General features: G+C 34.4%; 1 protein-coding gene across 1 annotated transcript in view; it reads right to left on the reverse strand.

Annotated features, from left to right (window-relative positions):
* Nucleotides 1–3,879, reverse strand: part of LOC136839921 (proline-rich protein 36-like) — a 12,552-nt gene extending 8,673 nt beyond the window's left edge. The window contains exon 1 of the mRNA XM_067106198.1: nucleotides 3,841–3,879. Coding sequence (XP_066962299.1) covers nucleotides 3,841–3,879 — 39 coding nt within the window. The remainder of the gene's footprint in view (nucleotides 1–3,840) is intronic.
* Nucleotides 3,880–14,369: the final 10,490 nt, after the last annotated feature.

Genomic DNA, 14,369 nt, shown 5'->3' on the forward strand with positions numbered 1-14,369 from the left:
AGGGAAAATATCCATTTTAAAAAAAGAAGAAACTTTTATTAAAATATTTCCTTGAAAACACCGACAGAAATTGTTGATATTTTTTTCAGGGAAAATATTCATATTAAAAAGAAGAAACTTTTATTGAAATACTTCCTTGAAAACACCATCAGAGAGAGAGAGAGAGAGAGAGAGAGAGAGAGAGAGAGAGAGAGAGAGAGAGAGAGAGAGAGAGAGAGAGAGAGAGAGTTTACGAATGTCTCCAGAATATTTCGGTTAAGTGGAAGAGTTTCTTTTGGAAAAGAATGGTCGCCAGTGATGAATAATTCAGGGAAACTTCTCGGACCTGAGCCCTTTTGTAATTATTCTCAATGCCAACCCCCCCTTTTTTTCTCCAATTTCAAGAAGATTTAGGATCAGAGAGAGAGAGAGAGAGAGAGAGAGAGAGAGAGAGAGAGAGAGAGAGAGAGAGAGAGAGAGAGAGAAAGGCATTTCGTGAAATCCACATGTCAGTTAAATATATATATATATATATATATATATATATATATATATATATATATATATATATATATATATATATATATATATATATATATATATATACATATATATATATATAAATATATATATATATATATATATATATATATATATATATATATATATACATATACCTACTAAAAGCCTCATCACTATAATAGGTGCTTATCTAATCCTAAAAGCTCAGGAATTATTCAAAATGCTTTATGGATTAATTCCCTAATTCTTTAGGAATATATATATCAAACAATAAAGTTTTTTATAACGTTCAATTCTAAACTAAGCTTCATAAACAGGCTGAGCCAACTCTGCATTAATAGCCAGTAAGGCTATGCAGAGTATCTCATTTTATTAATAACATCATTATATCCCTAATTAATATCCTTGAAACCTAATTATATGCAAACATATATCCTTTGCTTTTCCCTTGCAACACTGCCATAAGCACGTGTAGGCTCTATAGATCAAGACAAAATTCCCTTCTCAATCAGGAATTTATGACCAAAGAAATCTGAATTTGACACGAAACACCCCTTAAACCTGGGATGAGGTATACGGGTACCAGAATTCTTCCTTTCTTTGTCATTTGCTTTCGTTCACGTTGACACAACAGGTATGTAAACATTACACGAAGGAAAAATAAATACATGGATACACATTGCCATTTATTTTATAGGGATTGAACTTAATATCAAGAAGATACCGGCAATACGATGTATACTCAGTTTCATTCAGAGAGAGAGAGAGAGAGAGGATGTTTCATTTGAAACATTTTTGCAATCAATTAGTATCATGGAAAGAGAGAGAGAGAGAGAGAGAGAGAGAGAGAGAGAGAGAGAGAGAGAGAGAGAGATGTTGTGTCATGTGAAACTTCTTCTGAATAATGTCGAATAGTGTCAGAGAGAGAGAGAGAGAGAGAGAGAGAGAGAGAGAGAGAGAGAGAGAGAGGATGTTGTGTCATGTGAAACTTCTTCTGAATAATGTCGAATAGTGTCATAGGAGAGAGAGAGAGAGAGAGAGAGAGAGAGAGAGAGAGAGAGAGAGAGAGAGAGAGAGAGAGAGAGAGAGAGATTTGAAATATCATTTGCAATCAACTAGTATCATAGAGAGAGAGAGAGAGAGAGAGAGAGAGAGACTACTGTGGAAAGAAAAGATATTCTGTGAACAAGCAAGTATGACAGAGTCACACTGTCATCACGTAGACAAAATAGACAGAGAGTTATATCAAAACACAAATAAAAAAAATTTATTATTTACGAAAAATTAATAAAATTGTTTCCCATACAAGACGTCTCCGTTGATAAAAGAATCCTGCCTAATCCTGACAACATGTTATTTCCAATAAGAGGCAAAGAAACTTAGAAGCAAAGAATATTATTGGTTTAAAGAATCCATTACGATAAACCAGATAAAGATTGACTCCCAAAAGGCCAAGACATTCATTTAGGTTCCCGTAATTTAAGTGTCATGATAAGGCATTTTTTTTTTATATCTTGGGTCATAGACTGAGAATGAATGGTCTGTGGATGGCGAATTGAATGGGCTATGACCTGTGACTTCGCTCGGAATCTGCCCATTATTTTTTGGGAGGTTCTTGGAACTTATTAGTCAAATTCTGTTTGTTTGAGTAATATTAATTTTTGATAAGTGAATGAACATACGAAGGCTATTTGTATTTTATGGCATATAGACACCTTCCTTCCTGGGTCCATACACAAATATAATCAAGAGCAAATGCAAGTATAAGTTTGAATGTATATAAACAAACATGTTATTTTTATTTTATATATATGTATGTATATATATATATATATATATATATATATATATATATATATATATATAAATATATGTGTGTGTATATATATATATATATATATATATATATATATATATATATATATATATATATATATATATATATATATATATATATATATATATATATATATATATAATAATCATTGTGTATATATATATTAATTATATATATATATATATATATATATACCTATACCCATATTAATATATGAGTCATCCCAAATATATATATATAGTATATTATTACGCACATTTATTTCAGTACGTACGAACACCCACAATCCCAAATACATATGAACACCACCCAAACGTTCCCGAATCCACCTTTGAATAATGACAGCATTAAAAAAAAATAAGAAGCATCTAACTCATATCATTATTTGGTTTCCATCAGGGGACCTGATACAATTTGCCGGGTATTGTCCAAGGAATTTTCGTTCATAATGAATACGATTGCTATTTAGAATCAGGTCATTAGCCAAATGGAATGCGAATGATTCCTACCTCCTACTCAAGCGTATTAATTCATGAAGAAATAAATAATGGTATATGATCCCGCACCGTAATATATATTATTAGTTTCTGTGAATTACGCAAGGATCATTATTACTGAAGTACGCATCAGAATTTCCAGCAAAACACCCACAACCCACAGCTTTCTCTCTCTCTCTCTCTCTCTCTCTCTCTCTCACTACACATATGCACACACAAATACATATAATGATAAGATGGTGCAGTCCCTATACTCTATCTGATATCAAGGACTGTCGCATTTAGACCTTTTGCTTTGTTTTCTGCTTCTCTCTCTCTCTCTCTCTCTCTCTCTCTCTCTCTCTCTCTCTCTCTCTCTCTCTTCAAATACAAACATAAATATATATAAAGATCATATATTCCTCTGAAAAGTGGCATTCCTAAACTTGAACTATCATCAAATTCTGTCACGTTACGACCTTCGATCTCTCTCTCTCTCTCTCTCTCTCTACTCACATACTTACAAATAACGAAACATTATTCATCTGGAAAGTGGAGTTCCTATACCTCAACTCTCAATATCTTCTCTTCTCTCTTCTCTCTCTCTCTCTCTCTCTCTCTCCTCTATATATATATATATATATATATATATATATATATATATATATATATATATATATATATATATATAAATATATATGATTATACAGTATATATATATATATATATATATATATATATGTATATATGTATATATATATATATATATATATATATATATATATATATATATATACATATATACATATACATGCACGCATAGGCTACATACACAAAAAAATACTTGTAATGATAGGACATTCCTCTGAAAAGTATAGTCTACATCTACATCTCAACCACCATCATCATAAACTGTCACATTCGGACCTTTGAAACCCAACAGAAAGACGTCACAGAATAACCAAACTCACTTCGATCCCTGGACAGACAGATCTTGAAGACACAGTGACCAAGGATTTGTCTTACTTCCTGAAGAAGAAGAAGGATGAGTCGCTTCAGAGCCATCGTTACCCACCATAAAATCTCATCAAAGTCTCTCTCTCTCTCTCTCTTCTCTCTCTCTCTCTCTCTCTCTCTCTCTCTCGGTCGAACCAAATGCTTCATACGTCAGAGGAATTGGACAAAGGCCTCATGATTATTCCAGAGGCATTCAGGCCACTCCATTCTAAACCATTCCCCTTTTGGTTCCGTATCCTATGATTACACCCCCTCCCCCAGGGAGACTGAATGGGTGTAAGTCACGAGAGAGAGAGAGAGAGAGAGAGAGAGAGAGAGAGAGAGAGAGAGAGAGATTGGATGTTGTGTCATGTGAAACATCTTTTAAATGATGTCGATTAGTATCATAGGAGAGAGAGAGAGAGAGAGAGAGAGAGAGAGGATGTTGAGTCATGTGAAACATCTTTTTAAATGATGTCGATTAGTATCATAGGAAAGAGAGAGAGAGAGAGAGAGAGAGAGAGAGAGAGAGAGAGAGAGAGAGAGAGAGAGGATGTTGTGTCATGTGAAACATCTTTTGAATGATGTCGATTAGTATCATAGGAGAGAGAGAGAGAGAGAGAGAGAGAGAGAGAGAGAGAGAGAGAGAGAGAGAGAGAGAGAGAGAGAGAAGGCGTAGAAATCTAGCAATAATCAGCTAAGATTCTGGTCAACTGCTGGATATCACGAATTGTCAAAATAGTTTTAAAAATAGAAGACAGCATTCGGGACTATTAAATTAAAATGCATCTAAATTAAATGGTTGTGATTTAAAGTAATTGGTAAGGGATATATATAAGTGACATAATCGAATAATATGTAAAGTTCTTTACAGTTTTGCTTTCAACGCCAATCAGTTATCAACTGTATGCCAGGAAAAACTGTGAGCTATTTATGTTTAGCTCCAAACCTCCGGTTCGAGCAGTTGACTCCAGAACAACTCTTTAAAAGCTGATTGAGGTTTTAAAGCCACTGCTGACGAAGGCACTAGCTATGCTGTTATAAAAATTAGAATATAGACTTGATTCAAAATAATTTTGTTATCAATTATGTCACTGTTGGTATTTTTTTGATAAATCTGATAGGAAAAACAGATTTTTCCGAACTAGCAAGTGTATTCTAGGCGAGTAATTAATCAAAATAGTATCAAAGTTAATCTAAAAACAACTTCAGTCTGCATTACATGTTAGATAGGAATAGTGAATGAAACATCTCATAATTAAAATCAAACTGAAAAATGAAATTCACCAAAATGGCAAACGATCAAGAAAACTCTTAGAGCTCTAGAACTCTAGAACTCTTTGAGCTCTAGAACAGGCTGGGGGTTAAATTCCTGAAAGAAAAACCCAGGAAGAAATTTGGTACCAAAAGAACACCCGCCCCCCAAAAAGCATTTAGAAAGATAGGAAAGGCAATGCTTTCATTTCAAGAGATGCTTGAGGTTTTTGTGTGTTTTTTCATCTAAAATCACCAGCTTCAGGGAAATCAGTCCATCTGGATGGAATTTCTAAAAGTCGATTTTTCCCAAGAGAGGAACCACAGCTTACCCAGCTGACGTCTTTTGGGCGAGTCTATTCTCCTGTTTTCAGTCAAAGACTCCTTGGGAATTAGCATATGACTTTGGAAAGAGAGAGAGAGAGAGAGAGAGAGAGAGAGAGAGAGAGAGAGAGAGAGAGAGAGAGAGAGAGAGAGAGAATAAAAACGTCTAGGAAAAGTTTGTCTTTGCAGATTTAATGCTTCCTGAACACGGTAATTTGGTGCTTCGGGCTTGAAGCGTTTCAAACAACCCCTTGCTTGTCGATTCTCTCTTATGAAAAGTGTGAACTTAAATATTATCCTTCCCAAAAGAGATCTCAAGAGTAAATTATTGTATAACCATTAATAATAAATGTTGACAGGATGAACTTTATATATATATATGTATATATATAATATATATATATATATATATATATATATATATATATATATATATATATATATATATATATATATATATATATATATATATATATATATATATATATATATATATATATATATATATATATATATATATATATATATATATATATATATATATATATGAGGTCTTACTGAGTACAAAAGATATATGCGATTGACTCTCTGTTACTAATACAACTATTGTTTCCTACTGAATTAACATTATTATTATTATTATTATTATTATTATTATTATTATTATTATTATTATTATTATTATTATTATTATTGGTAATGAAATTCATATTAGTATGTATGTGTAAAATATATATTAAAATACAAATATTTTTAACATATATTTACAAACCATTGTGGATTTCCTTATAATTTTTGTGACTAATGCTATTAGTGAGATTTTTATGAATTATTGTTATTATTATTATTATTATTATTATTATTATTATTATTATTATTATTATTATTATTATTATTATTATTATATGCGTTAAAACTATCATTTTGAATCAGTACAAGGACACAAATACTAGAAAACTTTCTGAATTTTTTCTGTCTCCTAGAATAAAAAAAAAAAACATTTCAAAGTCACAGTAATTAAGAAGCTGGGAGAGAAAAGCAATCACAACACCCATCGCAACACCAAAGGCCACAACAACAACAATCACAACGTAGAAAACAAGAAAGCGCAACAACAACAAGGCGGAAATCAGGCAGCGAAACAGCCCCCAAAATCAAACCAGACTTTTCGAACAACAACGATATGTTAGTTTTTCGAGACCAAACAATTTTTCCCCGAGTTGGGAATTTTAGTTTTCTGTGAAAGAAAACTATTGTGCCGGCTTTGTCTGTCCGTCCGCACTTTTTTCTGTCCGCACTTTTTCTGTCCGCCCCCAGATCTTAAAAACTACTGAGGCTAGAGGGCTGCAAATTGTTATGTCGATCATCCACCCTCCAATCATCAGACATACCAAATTGCAGCCTTCTAGCCTCAGTAGTTTTGATCTTATTTAAGGTTAAAGTTGGCCATTATCGTGCCTCTGGCAACGATATAGGCCAGGCCACCACCGAGCCGTGGTTACAGTTCCATGGGCCGCGGCTCATACAGCATTACACCGAGACCACCTAAAGATAGATCTATTTTTGGTGGCCTTGATTATACGCTGTAGCGACTGTCCAGAAAACTCGATTGCGCCGAGGAAACTTCTGCGCATTTTTTACTTGTTTGTTTGTTGTTGCTAACGAAATGACTAACGAAGGGCGCCCTTCGTCAGGACGCCATACCTTCTTCACAAAGAAGGTGTCTTTTTAATTAAGTTCGAAGACTCTTCTTCTTGTGGGAAGAACACGAGACGGCACAGGGGGAGAATGGAAGAATCTTTTTTTTTTCTGTACAATGGCTTGACAGCACGAGAAAGTGAAAAAACCTCGACGGAATTGGATGGGTAAGTTAATGTATTGGGGGTTACTAATAGACATGTATACTGAGAGAGAGAGAGAGAGAGAGAGAGAGAGAGAGAGAGAGAGAGAGAGAGAGAGAGAGAGAAAATATGTAATATGTTTCATTCTTGTTTTTTTTGTACCATGAAGCTTAGCAATACTTGAAATATCACTCATTATTACTGACGATAATATATATATATATATATATATATATATATATATATATATATATATATATATATATATATATATAACACAGACTACTACTAATCTCAAACATGTCTCAAAATTTGAAAATTGCAAATCCAATGAGCTTGACATTTTTTCGACAATAGTCTACCTTGAAATATGCAAATAGTCTAACAACTTCACAGTTGTCTTTTTATGTTTATATATTCATATAACCTGAAATCCATGCTAAATCCATTTCCGCCCATTTGAGCAGAACTAGAATTATCATCTTATAATTCCCTTTATCTTTAACTCTACATGATATGTAGTTTTTCAGCCTACTTCACGAAAAACAAATGAATTCTGATATATAATTCAGCTTTTATCTTTAATATGCCTAGAATTGTTAGCTTACAATTCCCTTACCTTTAATGGTACAGGTTATACAATTTTTTAAGCTTTTTCTATCTAAAACAAATGAATCCTGATATATAATTCACCTTTCATCTTTAGAATATACCTAGAATTATTAACTACCAATTCCCTTACCTGTAACGCTACATTTTATAAAATTTTTAAAACTATTTCTACCTAAAACAAATGAACTCTGATCGGAGCTCTGATTTTTATATAATTTTTATACCATTTTTTTTACCTAAAACAAATGCATTCTGATATATAATTCACCCTTTATCTTTAGAATATACCTAGAATTATTAACTATCAATTCCCTTACCTTTAACGCTGCATTTTATATAATTTTCAAAAATGTTTTTACTAAAAACAAATGAACTCAGATCGAAGCTCTGATATATAATTCACTCCGTATCTTATTGGAAAAGGTATCCAAAATTGGATGTGAAGGCATTCGGCCTAATTAGTAAAATACACATTATCCGCGGTTACCTGTCTGCCAATTAGCGGCGTCGAATGAATGAGGGATGTCGTACGAATGTTTGGATAATTACGCATAATGGATGAATTCCATTGACGAGAGAGAGAGAGAGAGAGAGAGAGAGAGAGAGAGAGAGAGAGAGAGAGAGAGAGAGAGAGAGAGAGAGAGAGAGAGAGAGAGGGGGGGCGAGTAATTCTCACCAGATACAATCAGTGTCGAGGTAATGATTGGAGAGAGAGAGAGAGAGAGAGAGAGAGAGAGAGAGAGAGAGAGAGAGAGAGAGAGAGAGAGAGAGAGAGATGAGTCATTCTCACCAGATACAATCAGTGTTAAGGTAATGATTGAAGGAGAGAGAGAGAGAGAGAGAGAGAGAGAGAGAGAGAGAGAGAGAGAGAGAGAAAGTGTAATTTTGAAGAAACTTTTGACAATCTGTAACACATACACACACACACACACACACACACATGTATATATATATATATATATATATATATATATATATATATATATATATATATATACATATATATATATAAATACATATATATACATTTAAATATATGTGTGTATATATATATACATATATACTGTATATATATATGTCAAAATTACAAGCAAATATTTTTCATGAGAGAGAGAGAGAGAGAGAGAGAGAGAGAGAGAGAGAGAGAGAGAGAGAGATTTACTTAGTATAACGTTTTGTATGACGTGATAATTTCTGGTAAAGCGCCAATTCACAAATACGAGAAAATTACAATTACAAATGTAACTGCGTAATTTATAAACATACGAATTACGCAATAAACCTGACATTCCAATAAATTTGCTCCCAGATTAGTGCTTGCGCTCTGAAATATTGGCATAGTTAGCTTGCGTGAATTAGCATAAATTTATTATCCTAAGACCTCTGGTGCATACGAGACAGATTGCCTGTGTAGCTTATTGCAAATTTCTCTCTCTCTCTCTCTCTCTCTCTCTTTGACATTGCCAATGCTCTTCGTGTCTCGCGAAATACAAATCTGCTAATAAATTTACTCTCTCTCTCTCTCTCTCTCTCTCTCTCTCTGTTCCCTTCTCGTTGACAATGCTAATGCTCTCCATGTCTCGGGAAATACAAATCTGCTATCATATTTTCCTCTCTCTCTCTCCTCTCTCTCTCTCTCTCTCTCTCTCTCTCTCTCTCACTCTGCTCTCTCTTTTATCAATATTAGTACTCTCTACATCTTAGGAAATACAAATCTAACAAATTCCTTTAACTCCCTCTCTCTCTGACAATGCTATTGCTTTCCGTGTCTCGGGAAATAGAAATTGCAATCAAGTTTTCCCTCTCTCTCTCTCTCTCTCTCTCTTTTGACACAATGTTAGTGCTCTAGGGATATACAGTACAATTCCATAAAATTTTCCTCTCTCTCTCTCTCTCTCTCTCTCTCTCTCTCTCTCTCTCTCTCTCCCAGTCCCCTCGCAGTTGCTAATTCTCCCGGCCCTGCTAAGGGACTATTATGCCAGCCATCAGTGTCACATTAAACGGCCCTAAATATACCAGAGATTAGGAGGGGCTTCCCAGTGCTTTGAGGGTAAAAAGGTAGGTTCACATTACTCTCGGATTTAGGGGGGGAGTTAGGGAGCCCTGAATATATTTACGTAGATACGTAAATATATTCAGGCATGAGCTATTGTAGCTTTTTACGACGTAATATTGCAAATATTTTTCTTCATATTTTTCTCTCAATGGAATTGTCTTTGAAAGGACTCTTGGGATCTGAGATGTCGGTTTAGTTACTTTGCATAGAAAGTAAGATGAGAAAATGAAATGAGAGAGAGAGAGAGAGAGAGAGAGAGAGAGAGAGAGAGAGAGAGAGAGAGAGAGAGAGAGAGAGATTTTCATTACATAGTTAGAACCAAGACTCCTAATGAATTTCTAGCTAATAAAATTAACAGAAATATTGATTAAAACCTTTGCCCTTAATTGGCACATAGGTCAGACAGACATCTGATAAAAACTTTGTCCAGATTTCGAAGTCAATTCTGAAGATGTAACTGTGATTCAATTTCACAGAACATTATTCAAACAAGTTAAAGATGCCCTGTGGACGCAATAATATCTATGGAATTCCTCGGTATTTTTGTATATAAAATAACTGAATATAAATCCTATTCATATGGAACAAGGCCCACAGGGCCCATGGGCTTGAAATTCAAGCTTCGAAAGAATATGGCGTTCACATGAAAGAAATTACAGAAGATAATAGGAAATACGGAAATAAGAGAAATATATAATGACAAGCTGAACTGTTTGAGGGCCGTAATGCATTGCAGCTCTTTTTTAATAAGAAAGTGAAATCTCTACTTTCTGTATTTCCCTTTACTTCCTCTTACTGCTTCCAAACGAACACCTTAATATTCTTTGGAAGCTTGAATTGCAAGTCAACGGCCCCTTTAGCATGCTCGTTCCATATGAATAGGTTTCATCTTCTGCATAATAATAACAGACGATAGAAAATAACAGGAAATAACTCTCGGCTAATAGAAAAGAGAGCAAACAGCCCCCAAGTCACTTTCACACAGCATCTCTCTGTGATGGAAGGGTATTGTTGACGTGCGAGAGGTTTCAGAAAGATGCAAAACGTGAGGTGGAAAGAGATGGCTTCATTATTCTGGCTGTTCACTAAAGGGCGATGGAACGGAGGAGGAGCCTTTTCATAATTCCGAGGGAATGGGGTTTTTGTTTGTTGGGGGGGGGGGACGGGCGGGGAGCTGGTAGTGCAGAATGGGGATGGTACTTACCAAAGTACTGGAGTGGGAAATGGAAGATTAATAATACTTTAATTTACTTTGTTTTATTTTATTTTATTTCATTGGATGGATGGATACTTATTCATTCATTCATTTATTTATTTATCTATCTCTCTAACTCTCTACTTACTTTCTTAATTACTTGCTTGCTTAATTACTTACTTCCAGACCTACTTTCTTATTCATTTACTTATTTATTTTTTATCTATTTATTTATTCACTCATTTATTTATTTTTAATTTATCCACTTATTTATCTATTTATTTGACTTCATTGGATGGATGGATATTTATTTATTTATATTCATTTATTCATCTATCTCTCTAACTATCTACTTACTTAGTTCATTACTTGCTTACTTACTCCCATACTTAGTTTCTTATTCATTTACTTATTTATTTATTTATTTATTTATTTACTTTTCATTTTTTTATTTATCCATTTATTTATTATTTATCTACTTCACTTTACAAAAAAAAAAAAACTTCAAATATTACGATGAAGTGAACTGACAAAAATCTAGCGAGGAGCGAGCCATAAATTTATTCCTAATTGCTGCTGCATAAATCAAAGGTAACCAGCACATTTATGCTAATAAGGTTAGACTAGCTATCAGGTATTAAAATGACCAGCAATAGGATGCAGCTATTCCGACAGGAATCAGTAATTATTCCTACAATGTCGTGAGACAATTTTTGGATTTTACGGCTCAAATAGGAACTGAAGCTTGAGCTATGATTTTATATATTGCATTTCTCCACTACAGATTGTTTATAGCAGAGTTCCATTAGGGCACTTGCTGTGGAATTGTTGGTGATTGTCAGTATGGTAAGTTCGTAGAGGGATCATGGCTTCTTGCAAGAGATAAAGAATCATTATGGTATTTAATGAGCTTTGGGAAAGTTTGGAGTTTTTTTCTGCGGTAAATTTCAAGTATAGTTTGATTAAAAATATGTCCATCAGAAAAAACACTTATACATACATACACGAACAAACACACACACACACGTGGCCTCACTTATGTGCTATTCAAGCGAACTTAGATATATTTTCACGAAATAAATGTAAAACGAAAAAAAAAACACCGTCTTCAGACCTTTACATTTTCTTCATTTTGACAAACTTCATAAACGTACTTACACTAAGAAACATAATCTTACAAGTAAAAAATGCCGAAGTTTCATCTGCGCAATCGAGTTTTCTGTATAGCCACTACAGCGTATAATCAAGGCCGCCGAAAACAGATCTATCTTTCGGTGGTCTCGGTATAATGCTGTATGAGCCTCGTCCCATAAAACTTTAACCACGCCTCGGTGGTGGCCTGTCCTAAATCGTTGCCAGAAGCACGATGATGGCTAACCTTAACTTTAAATAAAATAAAAACTACAGAAGCTAGAGGGCTGCAATTTGGTATGTTTGATGATTGGAGGGTGGATGATCAACGTACCAATTTGCAGCTCTCTGGCCTCAGTAGTTTTTATGGCTAACTTTAATATTAAATAAAATAAAACTACTGTGGCTAGAGGGCTGCAATTTGGTATGTTTGATGATTGGAGGGTGGATGATCAACATAGCAATTTTCAACCCTCTAGCCTCAGCAGTTCTTAAGATTTCAGGGCGGACAGAAAAAGTTCGGACAGGAAAAAGTGCGGATTGCAAAACATTAAAAAGGTTACTAAATATTTCGAAAGACTGTAAAAAAGGAAAACATGTTTTAGTCCTTCAACTGTACCATACGAGCAAATGGTAAAATATTGGCAGACTGCTCCCGTAGATAAAAGTATTCAGCTCATGGAGAAGGCTTTTCGATGTCACGGAGCGGTGGAAAGTGAGGGAATTCTCACGTGCCGTTGTTTTGCAACAGTAGATATGGGTTGAAATCAAATCAAATACAGAGAGAGAGAGAGAGAGAGAGAGAGAGAGAGAGAGAGAGAGAGTCATTGAATTATCAGCATTTTTATTCATGTGAGAGAGAGAGAGAGAGAGAGAGAGAGAGAGAGAGAGAGAGAGAGAGAGAGAGAGATTCAATGAACATCATTAATTTTGTATTCATGAGAGAGAGAGAGAGAGAGAGAGAGAGAGAGAGAGAGAGACAGAGTCATTGAACATCAGTAATTTTATATTCATGAATTTTGTATTCATGAGAGAGAGAGAGAGAGAGAGAGAGAGAGAGAGAGAGAGAGAGAGAGAGAGAGTATTGCATAATATTATTATTCATTTTGTATTCGAGAGAGAGAGAGAGAGAGAGAGAGAGAGAGAGAGAGAGAGAGAGAGAGAGCCACTGAATATCATTCATTTGGTATCCATGTGAATGATGGTCCGCCATCCAAACTATTTATTATTTAGTGAAGACTAAATGCTTCACTCTATTCTTAGACACCTCACATACTTTAATGATAAAGAAATCAGACGGTGCTGCCTATTCTTAAGCTTTATCTATACTTTGCAACACTGGAAAAAAACAGAATGCATTTCAAATCAACATTTTGCAAAAAAAACTGCACAAAAAATTGATCCATTTCGATCAACAATAACTACTTAGCTGATGACAGGCTGTTATTTAAGTTCCAAATCAAATATCATTCGAACGAACGAAGGAAAAAGAATAAAAATAAAGTGATATTAACTAAAAAGATAAGAAACAAGTAGAAATTATTCGTTGGTTTAAGAGGTCCCAAAAGGTGTGACCCTAATATGTCAGGGTCAAGGAGAAGGGTGGTTTAATGGACCTATTGGGAAGGTTATTTATATTTGACTGAATTATTGTTATTGTTGCCTGTTAGAGGCGTTGTTTACAGTATATATGGTGGGTCACTGTTTCTCTCTCTCTCTCTCTCTCTCTCTCTGACAATGCTAATGCCTCCATGTCTTGGGGGAATACAAATCTATCAAAATTTTTCTCTCTTCTCTCCTTCTTCTTTCTTCTTCTCTTCTCTCTCGGATACAGCCTATTCTTATCATTTTCGATATAACAAACTCTTGCCGAATATTGACAAGTATAATGAGAGAGAGAGAGAGAGAGAGAGAGAGAGAGAGAGAGAGAGAGAGAGAGAGTGCAATGTTCATTGCATTCGATACATCAAACACATACCTGAGACTAACAAATGTAACGTAAGGAAGGACCACACCTGCTCGAGAGAGAGAGAGAGAGAGAGAGAGAGAGAGAGAGAGAGAGAGAGAGAGAGAGAGAGAGAGAGAGAGAGAGAGAGAGAAGGAGTTGCAAAATTCATAACAGATACCCAGGAAATGCGAGACAGAA

Source organism: Macrobrachium rosenbergii, chromosome 7, assembly GCF_040412425.1.
Source record: "Macrobrachium rosenbergii isolate ZJJX-2024 chromosome 7, ASM4041242v1, whole genome shotgun sequence".
NCBI lineage: Eukaryota > Metazoa > Arthropoda > Malacostraca > Decapoda > Palaemonidae > Macrobrachium > Macrobrachium rosenbergii.